The sequence below is a fragment of the Bison bison genome, unplaced genomic scaffold, assembly GCF_000754665.1.
Source record: "Bison bison bison isolate TAMUID 2011002044 unplaced genomic scaffold, Bison_UMD1.0 scf7180017864452, whole genome shotgun sequence".
Lineage (NCBI taxonomy): Eukaryota > Metazoa > Chordata > Mammalia > Artiodactyla > Bovidae > Bison > Bison bison.
In genome coordinates this window covers 6952880-6969185 of record NW_011495014.1, presented here as the reverse complement: position 1 = coordinate 6969185, position 16306 = coordinate 6952880, and the positions used below count along the sequence as shown (strand labels likewise).

Here is a 16306-nt window from a genome sequence, read left to right as displayed (position 1 = left end):
ATGGGGTCGCGAAGAGTCAGAGACGACTGAGCGACTTCACTTTCACTTTTCACTTTCATGCATTGGAGAAGGAAATGGCAGCCCACTCCAGTGTTCTTGCCTGGAGAATCCCAGGGATGAGGGAGCCTGGTGGGCTGCCGTCTATGGGGTCGCACAGAGTCGGACACGACTGAAGCGACTTAGCAGCAGCAGCATATATATATGTATATATATATATATATTTTTAATTCTCTTTGTGGTTATATTCTCTTTTTTTTTTTCCTGGAAACTGGCCTGTCCATCTTTTCAAAGAAGTCACTTTTATTTTTATTTATTTATTTTAAAAGATTTTATTTATTTATTTGACTGTGCTGGATCTTCATTACCGCCTGCGGGCTTTCTCTAGTTGCAGCAACCAGGGGCTTCTCTCTAGTTGCACTATGTGGGCTTCTCATTGTAGTGGCTTCTCTTGCTGTGAGCATGGGCTCAGGAGCTTCGGCTCAGTAGTTTTAGCTTGGTCTTAATAGCCCTGTGGCATGTCAGGTCTTCCCAGACCAGGGATTGAACCCATGTCCCCTGCTTTAACAGGTAGATTCTTAACCACAGACAGGCTGCCGTCTCTAGGGTCACACAGAGTTGGACACAACTGAAGTGACTTAGCAGCAGCAGGGGAGTCCCAAAGAAGTAATTCTTAAACAGTCACTTTTTTAAAAAATTCATTATATCATTTTAACATTTTTTGTTTTCTTTCTTGTACTTTATTGCTTTCTAATCTAGTTTTTGGTTGCATCCCTGAGCACATCTCCTGGTGTTCCCATAGGTCATTCCTTTTTGCCTTTACTGTATCCCAAGCTGCAGATTTTCAAACTGCTACAAAAGGCTCCTTTTTGCCCCACCCCCCCGCAACCAGTACTTAGAATTCTTTCTCTTTTTGCCTTCCATCAATCTCTGCTCATTCTTCAAAGATAGTCAAGATATTTCTTCTCTCCAGACTCATTAAAAACACTGAAAAAAATGCCTCTCTGGACTTTCCCGGTGACTCAGTGGTAAAGAATTCACCTGCAATGCAGGAGATGTGAGTTCAATCCCTGGGTCAGGAAGATCCCCTGAAGGAGGAAATGGTAACCCACTCTAGTATTCTTGCTGGGAAAATTCCATGGACAGATGAGCCTGGCAGGCTACAGTCCATGGGGTCGCAGTGAGTCACACATGACAGAGCAACAAGCACGCAAAATGCCTCTCAAAGATATAAAAGAATGCATACAAAGTTCCAGAGTAAAAAGAAAACAATTACCAGAGCCAAAGCAAGAAACAAACAATATGTAGTCTCTGAGGTCAGACTACCTATACTTGAATCACGGTTTACCTGGTACTGGCCATTTAACTTTAACTAATCCAGGAAACTGCTTGAAGTTTTATGTCCTCAACTGAAAGAGGACATAGTACTTTCATACCTCACCGACTTGTTGGGAACTCACATGGTAGTGAGAAAGTAGTTAGAACAGTACTTAAGATATAACAAGCTCTCAATAAATATTAGCTAGTATTATTGTGGGTATTGTTGTTGTTCTTATTTTGAAGAGGACCATGGTTTGAATTACCACCTGTTATTCTCTTCATTGGTGTCTTGCTTTTTAAAACAATACATGATTTTTGGTGGCTGTTTCAGGATGTTTCAGCCCTATGCACTTTCCCATGATTTGGTCATGGACACAGTTTCATTGTATTTACTATGTATTCTTCTATGTATGTATCTTTAGGTTTACTACTTTTTCATTTTACTATAGGTGAAATTTTCTTATATTTTTTAACTTTTTGCTTCTGTGATGATGATCAACACTTTTTTAAAGTACGCCTCATTCTTAGAGGCTAGAGACTTCTTTTTTAAGACTTTAAAGAACATTGGATAATATTTGTTAATGAGATGAATTAAGTAACGCAGGGCAACTAACAGTTTGTAGCTAACAGCTTTTGTGATGATTTGGGAAGTTTCAGTAACTCAATTTTTACTTTTCAACGGACTTATCATAAATATGTTCTTTTAAACCAAATTTAATGTATAACGGGTAATATTTATATGAATAACCTCCTCCCTTTTCACTCGTTTAGTTTGGAAATTTTGGCAATCCATTGGGACAGCCAGGATACCCTGGACACCCAGCTTATCCAGGCAGTATTTCAACAGGAGACCCCATGTGGAAATGCTTCCTTGCTATTGCTGGCCAGGTAAAATGCTAAATATACAGCACAAATATCAGTTTAAAAAAAATTATTGCAATATAAAACAAATGTCAAGCTCTTTTATTTACTGCATCATTTAAAATGTATATGAAATTTGTATTTTAAGCTTATCTAGTTTTTTTCCTGAGATCAGAAATTAGGGTGGTCATAATTATCTTATTAAAAAGTCTGTTAGTTTGGTGTCTAACATGTTAGGAGAAACCAGGGTGATGCATGGAGACTGAGCCAGATACCATCTGGGAAGAAGTGATATATATGTAAATCTTCTTGAGGAAGCTGGGGCAGAGTATCACAGAGACTTGTACATTGTGGATGTTTCTGGGCGAGCCTTGATGGTAAAGCAGATCAGGAAAAGGTAAAGGAAATGGGGTGGAATGAAGGTGCAAATATCAAATAATGAGCAGAGACAGAGATTCACTCTTGAGTCTTAGACACAGACCATGTCTCTTTCCTTTTACAGTAGTCAAGATTTATTGAGTGGTTAGAATTTCAGAGAAGTTTGATAACATTTTCCATTCATTGTTCATTCATTTAAAGTTCACTAGATCCCATATGTCTTTCTAGAAATATATATACACAGAATTATTATGTGTTGCAAACACTTTGTTTTGGCTAGCCAAATTTGATTCAAAACGTCCTTTTCCTTTTTCATGTGTATTAGAGGCTGGAAAACCCTAATCCTGTCTCAGACACCTTTGTGTAAAGGTAGCCATGTGCCATAATACTGGCCATTGAGATGTAGGTGCAATTTCTTTAGGATGCTTTCCTTTTCCAAATGAGGAAAGCTTAACGGAAACTAGTGTTAGTCCTTTTTCCTCCTTCTGGAAAGGCGACTACTTGCCTGGAAAGGAGACTTGAAGTATGGAGGTGCTGTAGCCATCTTGTGATCTGGAGGCCAGAAGCTTGAGATAAAGGCCTGTAGATGAGGGATTTGGAAATATGAAAAGAGATTGATGGCCTCGTTAAGTCGCCACAGAGTCTAGATCTGCTTAGCCCCAATAAGCATTTATTTCTTTAAGCCCCTTTGATAATATTTTCTATTATTTGCAGCTAAATGCAATCCTGTTACCTTATACCACTCTTATCTGCAAGGAGCTCTTAAGTAGTATAATACTGGGAAAAAGTATGTAATCTATAGCTGACTATATAACAAACTCATTTTATAAAACTACAACTTAAAATATAAGAAACAGACATGTATATTTAGAGACCTTTATTTGACTTACAAACTATTTCATTGTAACAGTTGTCAACAATGATCTGCTATGATTGTACTATTTGACACTTCCATTAAATTTTTGTTCTACCAAATACTTGGGTTTATTTCCCCAAAATAAGCAGATTAAAATGCAATAAATAAACTGGTATATACTTAAATATCTTAAAAATTTAAGACCATCAGGTAAATCTAACAGGCTTGATAGACCTAAACAGGGTCAATATCAAGAGAGACAAATGAGGTGAATGGTGCAAACACAGGTTCAGAGCCTTTATTTAAAAACTGGATATTTTTTCACAGATGTTTTTGCATTAATTTTGTTTTTTTTTAAATATTGCATTAAAATATAATTTAATGTAACTACTGAGTTTTTTTAAACTTTTTCAAATTTAGAAGTTAGTCTCTCACTTGCCTGATAATATTTATAATACTCCTTAGAAGTGTTTATAATGCTCCGTAGACGTGTTTATAATACTTCTTAGCATTAGTTTGTAAAAGTTTTGTTTGTTTGTTTTTTGGATTCTTATAAATTACATGCTTTAAATTTTCTTCCTTAATCATTTCACAGAGCTTTTGTTTTGAATTCATGACCATGTATGAGATGCTTCCAAGTAAATTATTAATACTCTTTAATTTTTTAGAAAAGAGGATCCAGTACTGAAACATAGTGATAGTATTCAACTTGTTTCACTTTGATTGTGATTTCTTATTTGTGATAAAAGATTTTTTTCCCATAAGAATGGCAAAGAATATTTGGACAAAACTCAGAAGAGTAGCACCAAAATGTAGGGGGACTCTCGAGCTGAGAGTAAAGATGTGAAGGAAAATGATATTTTCTCTTCCCAGTTAAAGATTCAGTATCCTTTAGAAATAAGCTCCCCTCAAAAGAAGCATGAAAGAAAAATTTTGAGACTTCTCTGAACACATTTTAGGCATTTTTCTAACTTTTTATAGTAGAAGTATAATGATTCTCACAAGATTTTACATTGCATTATTATAGGACAGAGTGATTATGCTGTTTTTCAGAAGTAGAGAATATAAATTATATGTGAAATGCCTGCATAATTTAATAGAATAAAATTTGATTGTGAAAAAGTATTCATGTTGTGTGATGTTCTCTAATGTGTCTTTGTCACAGTAATTATCTCTATAATTTTATAGTTGATAATAGAGTAATATTTTGAAGACTGCATATTTATTCATTGGCCTTGAACAGCTAGTTAGCACTTTAGTATGCTTTTATATAACTTCTTTTATTAATCAGATTATAATTATTTTTTAACAGGATGGTGAAGTGGATGCTGAAGAACTTCAGAAGTGTTTAACACAGTCTGGAATTAGTGGAACTTATTCTCGTGAGATCTTTTTTTTTTCCTTCTGTTGAAATTGCACTAGGAAATTCACTTTCTAACTTTTTTGTTTCCATACTTGAAATATTTTTTAAAACTTTTTTATCACATACATTCACACACATAATGCAGAGTCGAATAATGCTACAAATCTTGTTAAGTAAATACTGTTCGGTGTGCATTCCCCCTCCCCGACGTTAACCACTCTTAGGAAAAATCTCTTTCAACTTCTTTCAGCTAATTCTTTTGAAATGTGCCTCCATATCTCAAATAGCATGCTTTTATTGCTGCTGATTTTCAGTTTTGATGATGATCAGTGATTGTGTCCTGCTGTGGACAATGAAGCTGTAACCGTTTCAGGCGTGTCCCTGCCCTGTGCACAGGAGCCCTTCCCTTCCCCTCCATCCCCTATAGCTGTTAAGTAATTTTCATTAGGTCAGTAATCAGCATTTGCTTTATTGTTACTGTCTAAATGCTCTTCCTGAGTCTTAGAATAATATATGATTAATTTTCCTTTTTATATAACTGCTTTTTCTGAAATTAATCCCCATCCTGGAGCTTTCTGTTGTGCCTCGTTTTCTGTGCATAGCTGTCATAATGCACTCATCTGGAGCCCTTTCCTCTCTCTCTTGAGTTGCATCTCCCCTTCATTCCATCGCTTGTTCTCATCTTAAATTTGATAAAATGCATTGTTAATTAGCTTCCTAATAAAAGTACATGGGAAACAAATCTTTTGAGACTTTCTGTGAAAATGCTTTCATTGTGTCCTCAGAATCAAGTGACTAGCCAGGTATAGAACTCCAGATTACAAAACATTTTGACTTAAGAGTTTTAAGCTCCATTGTTTCCAGCTTCCATTATTGTTTGATCTTTTTGTTTTCTGCCTGTATGTCATTTGTTTTTCTGTTTTTTTTTTTTAATTTCCGGCGCCGAGTCTATGGAGCGTCCTCTTCACCGCAGCCCGGGCGAGCCGTCCCGGGGTGGGCGGGCACCGCGGGCCCCGACGCGGCTGCGTCCTTTTTTTTTTTTTTAATTTTATTTTATTTTTAAACTTTACATAATTGTATTAGTTGTTTTTAGTGTGTAGAGGCTTGTGAGGGCTTCTCTTTGCCCTTGGTCTGAAATGTCACAGTGCTATTCCTTGGTGTGTGGGGGATACAGAGGGAGTTTCCAATCGAGACTCATTTGCTTTCATTCTGAGCAGTTTTCTTCAGTGACCTTTTCTCCATTTTATCTTTGTGGAGTGCCTGCCATTTGGATTGGGTCATTTTTCTTTTTCTCTCCTGCCTCTTGGTTTCTTCTACTTTTGGGGAAATCCTGGGTGACTTAGTGATAAAGAATCTGCCAGCAATGCAGGAGACACAGGTTTGATCCCTGGGTCAGGAAGATCCAGGAGTGGAGAAGGAAATGACAACCCGCTCTAGTATTCTTGCCTGGAAAATCCCATGAACAGAGGAACCTGGTGGGCTACAGAGCGTACACAACAACCTCAACTTTTCTTTTCTTTTTTTTTAACACTTCAGGAACTTGAGTGTCATCCTTGTGTAAAGGCCGTGCTAACTGTCTCTGTATTGTTCCAATTTTAGTATATGTTCTCCTGAAGTCCTATTGAGGCTCTCATTTCTCCTATCATGTTTTTAAAATCCAAAGGCAGTTGTTCTTTTTTTCATGAATGTGACGTCTTTCCTTATCTCTCTGATTTTTAATTTTTTTTCCAGGTTTTTTTCCTCCTACATAACCTGCTTCTTCGATGTTTTTTCCCCGGTTTGTTCATTTGACTGTCTTTCATGTTAGCTGCCTTTCTCAGATGTCTGATGAGGCTTGGTTGCTCATATTTAACTAAAATACTGGTTAGAAGCCCTGAGAGTTGGGCTGGGTGTTGGCTCCAGACTTCAGAGCCTGGTGGTTCAGCTGGGCAGTTTGTTCTGCAACACTGGGCGTCAGGATCTTTAGGGATTTCTTTCGGGGCTGGTTGTCCAGTTGATCTGCTCTCTGGAGCCAAGGAGGGAGGACTCAGGAGGGTTTCAGTCTTTTGTAAAATTGTCACTTTATTTCCCTGTTTTAATAGACAGTCCTGTCTTCAACAGTTCCTGATTTCCTGCAGTGCATAGAACCCTCCGGAAAATAAAATCCCAGATGTCTGCTGGCTTGGGAGTAGACAGGGCAGCCATCCATGCGGCTGAAGCAAGAAGATTTGGGCTTCAAAGGCGCCTTAAATAGGCATTCAGCCAGTCCTTCTGTTTTTGTCTCTACATTCACATCCATTTTCAGAAGTACTGCCAATTTGCAAAAGTTTGGGGTCTCCTCCAGGATAATGAGGCTGCTTCTCAGCTTTTCTTATTGCAGGATCAGGAAGCTACTTTCTCAGATGGAGTTTGGCAACTTATGTCCACCTACTTTTCAACTTGCACAGTTTTGTTCCTTGGTTTCCTCTCTTATTCTCTAAAGGATTACAAGTTGTAAAAATTCAGTTTAATTCTGTCCATTCTAATGTGGTGTGGGGAGAGAGTGAAAATCTGTCAACTCTCCTAAAACTTCTCTTCTATTCTTTGTCAAGGTTATTTACTTTTACGTTTGGTTCTATTTTGAAACTGATTGAAGAGCTGGTTATTGGATGACTGAATTTTTGTCATTTATTATCATCTATTCAAATTCTTCCACTTAAAGAATGTGTGCTATGTTAACTTTAAGGCAAAATAGATCTAATTTACTGGACAAAATGATGGAATGCCATTCCAGAGATTTCTCCCTGTCCCTGCCTGAGAAGTTTTTGTATGAAAGAGCATTGGTCTCCAATCCTCTCTCTTCCACCTGTTAGCTCTGTGAACTTGGGAAACTTTATCTTTCTGGGCCACAGTTGCTTTATTTGTAAAACTGAGACTATTATAGGTTAGGCATGTTTATGTTAAATCACAAAACATACACTACTGGTTCATAGTAACTGCTTATTCAGTGTCAATTGAATTACCAGTCTGAAAATACCGTAACCATCTATTCTACAATTGATACCATGTGAAACATTAAAGAAAGTTTTTTTTTTTTTAATGTGTGGATTATTTTATAATTTTCTTTAATGGGTATAAAATTTAGCTGAAATAGTTTTTTTCTTTATAAAAATTTCAAAATATTTTATCAAATAGCATAAATAATTTTAAGCATTTTTGCTTATTCATTTGTTTATCTTAAGGAGCTACTAGTAAGAACTTTGTAAACTTCACTGAACTGTACTGACATAATATCTCCTTCATCAGGACTATGTATAATAAGTCTTGAGATAAATCAGTATGCTAATGGAATGTAATGATAAGGATTAGAAAAAATTAAATTTTGCCTCAGTTCAGTTCAGTTCAGTCGCTCAGTCATGTCCGACTCTTTGCGACCCCATGAATCGCAGCACACCAGGCCTCCCTGTCCATCACCAACTCCCAGAGTTCACTCAGACTCACATCCATTGAGTCAGTGATGCCATCCAGCCATCTCATCTTCTGTCATCCCCTTCTCCTCCTGCCCCCAATCCCTCCCAGCATCAGAGTCTTTTCCAATGAGTCAACTCTTCACATGAGGTGGCCAAAGTACTGGAGTTTCAGCTTCAGCATCATTCCTTCCAAAGAAATCCCAGGGCTGATCTCCTTCAGAATGGACTGGTTGGATCTCCTTGCAGTCCAAGGGACTTTCAAGAGTCTTCTCCAACACCACAGTTCAAAAGCATCAATTCTTCGGTGCTCAGCCTTCTTCACAGTCCAAGTTTCACATCCATACATGACCACAGGAAAAACCATAGCCTTGACTAGACGGACGTTTGTTGGCAAAGTAATGTCTCTGCTTTTCAATATGCTATCTAGGTTGGTCATAACTTTCCTTCCAAGGAGTAAGCATCTTTTAATTTCATGGCTGCAGTCACCATCTGCAGTGATTTTGGAGCTCCCAAAAATAAAGTCTGACACTGTGTCCACTGTTTCCCCGTCTATTTTCCATGAAGTGATGGGACCAGATGCCATGATCTTCGTTTTCTGAATGTTGAGCTTCAAGCCAACTTTTTCACTCTCCACTTTCACTTTCATCAAGAGGCTTTTTAGTTCCTCTTCACTATCTGCCATAAGGGTGGTGTCATCTGCATATCTGAGGTTATTGATATTTCTTGATTCTTGATTCTTTTTAGTTCCTCTTCACTTTCTGCTGTAAGGGTGGTGTCATCTGCATATCTGAGGTTATTGATATTTCTTGATTTCTTGATGACAATCTTGATTCCAGCTTGTGTTTCTTCCAGTCCAGCGTTTCTCATGATGTACTCTGCATATAAGTTAAATAAGCAGGGTGACAATATACAGCCTTGACGTACTCCTTTTCCTATTTGGAACCAATCTGTTCCATGTCCAGTTCTATCTGTTGCTTCCTGACATGCATACAGATTTCTCAAGAGGCAGGTCAGGTGGCCTGGTATTCCCATCTCTTTCAAAATTTTCCAGTTATTGTGATCCAAATTTTGCCTAGTAAGTCCTCATTTATAGTTCTTTAAATATGGAAGTGTTAACATTTCTGATTTAAGATAGCCAACTATCTTATCATGTATATTTCTTCTTCCTTTCTTTCCCCCTCCCCCAAGAAAAAGCAGTTCCTTTCAGTTCTGAAGCTTATCCCTTTCTTACTTGGTTGAGTGCAGTAAACTTCCAAATGATTTACCTACATCCAGATTCATCGTACTTTACTCTCTATGTAGTCTTTCTTTGTCAACTACTGTTTTTGAAATGGAAATTTTAGAATTGCCACTATGTTCCTTAAAATCCTTTGTTGTTGATTAGTTACTAAGTCGTGTCCAATTCTCTGCGACCCCATGTACTGTAGCCCGCCAGGCTCCTCTGTCCATGGGATTCCCTAGGCAAGAATACTGGAGTGGATTGCCATTTCCTTCTCCAATCCTCTAGTAACCTCCATTGGTCTAAACCTTTAGGGTGGCGTTCAAAACTCATGATCTGGTCCTCATCTGAAGTCATTATATGCCTCTCATTCCCATATGCCCTAAGCTTTAACCAAATCTCTAACACTTTCAAGTTTTGTGATCTCAGTACGTGAGAACTACTTAAGCCAACTTAGCATTTGTGTTAGGAAGACTAAAGCCCTCTTTTCCCCTTGTTTAGTTTTCAGTATTTTATAATTGCTTATTTAATTACTCAAATCCCTTTAGTAGATATATGAAGGTAGTAATTTTTTTTTTTCTTTCACTATGCATGCCTAACAGAGTTTGTTCATTGAGTGATGGATAGTTTTGGCAGTCAGTTGGTAAATGTTTTGTTTTAAAAACAGAAATTGTTGTAATTTTACATAAATAGGGCAGAATTTAATTCAGATAATAAATATGTTTTACAGCCTTCAGTTTGGAAACCTGCAGAATTATGATTGCCATGTTGGATGTATCCTTGAGTAAAAACAAAAAATACTAGAATATAGCAAAATTACCCTTAAGGCAGTTTTTAGGTATAAATGATCATAGTAAACTAGAGTGTTTAAAAATACTTTGTAACATCCTATTTGAATTCCATTCTTTTCCATTTTTACACAAATCTATTTATATGCAAAATTGGCTAACTCTTGCAGAAGTGAGCTTAAAATTTTTTAATCACTTATTTGGAATTTTGAGTTCAGGTTAAATTCTCTTTGGTATCAGAATTTATTTTCGTTAATAAAACTATCAGAGAGATTACTCAGGAAAAATGGGATTTAATGAATTCAAAGAACTTTGGGCAGCTCTTAACTCCTGGAAGCAAAACTTCATAACTGTTGATAAAGACGGAAGTGGCTCAGTAGAGCATCATGAACTGAATCAAGCCATTGCTGCTATGGGTAAGCATATTAAAATTCTTTAAATAAATCCAGGTCGTCTTTGTTCTTTGATCAGATGAATCTTAATTGTTTAAACTTGCTAAGTAATAAAAGCGTATATTATTTCAGCAGCTATTGTCCGGTTTAATTTCAAGGTTATAGGTACATTCTGATTAAATATCTTTAACAAAACCATTTTATTTGTGAGCTTTTCAAAGGATAATCTTTCATGCCTTCTGGTTGATAAAACAGTTTCTGAATTTCCTATGTTCAGTTCACTCACTCAGTCGTGTCTGACTCTTTGCGACCCCATGAATTGCAGCACGCCAGGCCTCCCTGTCCATCACCAACTCCTGGAGTTCACTCAGACTCATGTCCATCAAGTCGGTGATGCCATCCAGCCATCTCATCCTCTGTTGTCCCCTTCTCCTCCTGCCCCCAATCCCTCCCAGCATCAGAGTCTTTTCCAATGAGTCAACTCTTCACATGAGGTGGCCAAAGTACTGGAGTTTCAGCTTCAGCATCATTCCTTCCAAAGAAATCCCAGGGCTGATCTCCTTCAGAATGGACTGGTTGGATCTCCTTGCAGTCCAAGGGACTCTCAAGAGTCTTCTCCAACACCACAGTTCAAAAGCATCAATTCTTCGGCGCTCAGCCTTCTTCACAGTCCAAGTTTCACATCCATACATGACCACAGGAAAAACCATAGCCTTGACTAGACGGACGTTTGTTGGCAAAGTAATGTCTCTGTTTTTCAATATGCTATCTAGGTTGGTCATAACTTTCCTTCCAAGGAGTAAGCGTCTTTTAATTTCATGTTGAATATACTTAAATTTATTCTAATTGTTCATACTCATCATTTATATTGTATACTTTTGTAACTTGGTAAGATCTCTAATTTGATGGCAAAAGCTTATCTCAGTAACAGGTCTCCATACATAGTCTAGTTTTTCATCTTCTTTATGTAGTATAGAACACACAGTAGACACACACACACAAAAAAAAAACCTCAAAATGAGAAATCTACATTTTAGAGTATCTCAAAAGACTGTAACTTTATTTTTATCATATCTCTGATAAGCTAAAGTTCTCAGTGTGTTTTCTTTAAAAAAATGATAATATGAATTGTGTGTAACTTGCTTGGGGCTTCCCTCATAGCTCAGTTGGTAAAGAATCTGCCTGCAATGCAGGAGACCCCAGCTCAATACCAGGAAGATCCCCTGGAGAAGGGATAGGCTACCCACTCCAGTATTCTTGGGCTTTCCTTGTGGCTCAACTGGTAAATAATCCGCCTGCAATGTGGGAGATCTGGGTTCGATCCATGAGTTAGGAAGATTCCCCTGGAGAAGGGAAGGGCTACCCACTTCAGTATTCTGGCCTGGAGAATTCCGTGAACTACATACAGTCCATTTAACTTGCTTATAGTAACATAGTTTAAGTAGTTTTCCTAATTGTATTTATGCTTGTGATTTTATTTACATTCATTTCTAAATAAAATGCTTTTGTAACAAAACTAACTTTTGAAAGATTGTACTTTTCAGAAATCTGAACAAGTGTATATTATTTCAAATCTCAGTTTAAAGTCAAAACCATGATTTTGTTTTATAAATAGACATTTTAATTGTCATTTTAGGGATAGTCCTGTCCATATAAACTTGTATAGTTTAATTATAGAGTCTTAATTCCTAATGAATTAAACTTGGTTCTTAATTCTGCACAATGTTGGAAAATTAATATAACCATTTGGAAAAAAGAAAACCACCAAAGAATTCACATAGGCAGTTGAATGTAAGTAACAAAGAGGCATTCTGTATTATTCAAATTTTAGGTCTTCAGATATATTTTAAAATATTCATTTTTTTTTTTTTTTTTTGCTGAGAATGCTATGGAAAATCTTGTGAATTTTATCAGTCCCATATCCACCTGAATCATAACTCTCTAAAGCTTAGGGTTTATTTTTATATAATAACATTTGCTTGCATGTTTGACTTCTATTAATTTATACCTTTCCTTTCAGTTACTTTTAGCAAGTTTCCCGGATTGTGTTTCATTATAGCTATTTGTAGAATTAACCTTCTGTTGCATTTATTTTCATTATTTTTCCCTTTGCCTGGATGAATGTCTTTTGTCTACATCTAATCCAGTAATATACAAAGACAACATTTCTAGGCCAGCATTCTTCACAGTAAAATATACACACCTCATTAAATACATAGGACCATCACTAGGGGGGCAACAAGTGAAATAATTTATATTTCTAATTACTTTTATTCCATTCTTTTAAATTTTATTTTTTATATATTTTAAAATGTAAATCATCAAATAGTAATACTTGTATAGAATTTAAGACTAAATAATATACATGTAATGGGAGTGAATGATCCAAAACTTTTTACTCAAAGTATACATTCAAAAACTTTTGGAGTCCACTGGGCTAGACAGCAAAGAACCAAAGAAAGAGTAAAAAGACTGGTTAAGATGAAAAGTCTATGAAGAAACAGAATAAGGGTTATAGGCCAAAATGGAATAACATTTCCCTATTTCTTCCCCCTCTAAGTAACCATGTTGATTCTCAAATTTTCTTTGACTGTAAGACAATACAGTCAATGGGAAATACAGGTTTGAATGATATCAAAGATCATTAATAATCTTTGCTTTGATGTTTTTGAAGAACTGTAAAATTACAGGGTTTAAAAATTGATGAATTAAAAAACCTGTGACTACATTAGACATTATTTCAAAATGAAAATATATTTTACAAGCACAAAAAGATAATTGTTTTATTTTTCCTAGCTTTGACTTTTTATAGAGCAGGAATTGTGAAATTTATGTACCACTTTTGCTATTAGTAATGAAACCTTTCCTGATCAATTTCAATAGGAATGTGTTTTGTTTCTGAAATATATTTTTATGTAATGAATTCTGAAAGTTAATTTGTTTTATAACTTTATTTACATGAATACATTGTTGGTTAATGGTGTTCTTATGATGTGTAGTTTTAGAAGTTTTAATCTAGCCATCCCTTTTTCTAGGTTATAGGTTGAGTCCTCAAACAGTAACTACCATTGTCAAACGTTACAGCAAGAATGGCCGAATCTTCTTTGATGATTATGTTGCTTGCTGTGTGAAGCTTCGAGCATTGACAGGTATGGACCATTTATGGGCACAGTATTATGGGACTTTTTTCCCCAAATGATGTCCCTCATTTCCTTCAGCAAAGTGATAGTATTATGTGTCTTCCCCTCTTTATTCACTGTTAGATCTTAACAGAGTTCTAACGCTTTAAAACTATAGGAATATAAATAGTGAAAAATGTTATAGCTCAGTTTTAGAAAATTTTCTTCATATCTCAGTGACCTGGGACATTAAAAAAAAATCACAAGATTTACTAGAGTGTAAAATTATTCCTTTTGTAATACCTGGGGGCACCAGTTATTTAAAAGTAGATTTTAAACTGTAACACAGAAAATAACTTCTTGTTTAAAGATTTCTTTAGGAGAAGAGACCACTTGCAACAAGGGGTTGTGAGTTTCGTATATGACGATGTGAGTATCCTGTATCACACTTTTGATGTTTATACTGTGTTCTATGTGTGTTCATAGTGATCAGAAAATGTAAATGATCTCTGATTTTAGTAGTGGAGATAATATATTTTAAAAGCCATATTCTTTTTCTATATTTTTCAGCATAACTCAAATATAAAATTCAGTAGTGGTACAAGTAACCAATTTGACTTGATATTAAACATAAAAATACTTTAAAATTTTATGACAGTGATTTTGGCAGTTTATGTTCCAAATCATGTTTAAGGGCAAATTTATAAAGAAGTATTTCACTTGTGATGATCTTTCTTCTGAAAGAGATAGGAAATGTTCATCTATGATAGGTAATGGAACTATTCCTTTCTCATTTCAATTGTTGCTATTAGGCTGAGTCCATTTTTTTTTTTAAATTGAAGCTACAGGAAAGGTTATATTTCACATGTTCTTAAGTGTTTCAGGGTTTTGTTTTATTTGTGTTATGTGGAAATTATGAGGTCAACTTTATCCTACTAGTATAATACTGGTTTGAGTTACAAGCCTTAGTAAAAATTTCTCCTCTTGAGAAAATGCTTCTGTGGAATATAATTAGAGACAAAACATTAAAGACAAAAACCATGTTGTTGTTACCAAACGATGATTTTGCCTGTTATTAGTTTTTGCAGGGCACAATGGCAGTTTGAGTGTCTAGAATTTGAAAGCTGAAGAAATACTGTGAGTTTCTCTGCTTAGAAGAAATGAACTGGACTCCTTAGAATTAAAGCTTCTAAGGCTTTTCCATATTCCATATATTGAATCTCTTCTCTTGAGTTTTTACTTTAGCTCACAGTGTAAAGCAATAAAAGAGATGTTTTTGTATTTGGAATATTATTGCTTTTAGTAAAGTTATAACTTTAGAGATATCTGCATAATCAACATAGGTGTATAATTAAGTGATATAAATACCTCTTAGCTTTAATTTTGTTTCTTAATTACAAGATAGATTATATATTTAAAAAGATAGATTGTATAAGAAGCTAAATGATGCAAGCCTAGATAAAACTAATTTATACTTACCTGAAGGTTACAAATTATATTTTGAAAAATTTGTTTGTAGTTGTTGGTATTTGAAGGTGAGCCAGAAAGGGAAGCCTAGATTTTGTGCAATCTTTATAGTAGGGGTTTTTTTTTTATTTGCTCACATAATCAGAAAATAGAAACTTGCAACTCTGCCTGTGAAGAAGAAAATTGTAGTTCCTAAAATTTTATCCTGAATCACATTAGGTGGACCATAAATAATCTATGGTGAAATAAAACTACAGGAGGCATTGTTTTTCCTTTTTAAATTTTTTTGCAGTATATGTTTTTCTTCAGTGTGTTTTATTGTCTTCTGTGGAACAAAATTCTTAATGAACATAACTTCTTTCTCTGTATAGATAACCTAAAATGGCATCTTTGTTTAAATTTAGGTTTTCTGCAAATGACATATTTTTAATGAAATCTCAATATTTAAGTTTGTTATTTTAAACTACATTGTTTATACATATTGCTATTAGCTGTTTAAAAAATTTTTTAAAAATCAAGTAATCTACCACTTTGTTTAAATGTTTAGAAATTACATGTTTGACTTTCTTGACAGCATTAGTCTGTGATTTTGACATTAGTAAACCCATAAGTCTTTCTCAGTAAGTGTGATGTGGGTCCTGAGGATGGTAGACAGCATTTCATTTTTTACTATGAAAATTGAAAGTGGAGTCACCAGGTTCTTAGCATTTTAAGATTACTGATATAAGTGGCTGTAGTTAATCAGTCCCTTGGCAAACACGCCTCAGTCTTTCTAAATGAAGAGTTAGTAAACCACATACTTTTATTACACTTTAATTGAATATCTTCTAGCTTAAAGGTGAATACAAATTAACATAATTTTAATATGGCTTGTGATTGAATTAATAATATAGTTTTTCATATAAGTTTCATAAAAATGGAGGATGAATGGTAGTATCTTAAAAAAAACTTTTATAAAGATACAGAATTATAAATCAACTTTCATTTTAAAAAAACTTGGAAAGGAAGTAATGTATACTCTTGTTGATATTGATAATTTTATATAATTAGCTGTCAAATTCATTTGGTTAGATTTATAAAAATGTATGAATGAATAAATCATGTAATTTTGTCCTCTG

At 35.2% G+C, this 16306-nt stretch overlaps 1 protein-coding gene across 1 annotated transcript in view; it reads left to right on the top strand.

Moving 5' to 3' along the window:
* The window catches only part of GCA (grancalcin, EF-hand calcium binding protein), a 25476-nt gene extending 9170 nt beyond the window's left edge, over positions 1-16306 (top strand). The window contains exons 3-9 of the mRNA XM_010859021.1: positions 2089-2205; positions 4725-4794; positions 10153-10196; positions 10479-10626; positions 13638-13751; positions 14092-14150; positions 14801-16306. Of these exons, the coding sequence (XP_010857323.1) occupies positions 2089-2205; positions 4725-4794; positions 10153-10196; positions 10479-10626; positions 13638-13751; positions 14092-14150; positions 14801-14827 (579 nt within the window). The 3' untranslated portion in view covers positions 14828-16306. The remainder of the gene's footprint in view (positions 1-2088; positions 2206-4724; positions 4795-10152; positions 10197-10478; positions 10627-13637; positions 13752-14091; positions 14151-14800) is intronic.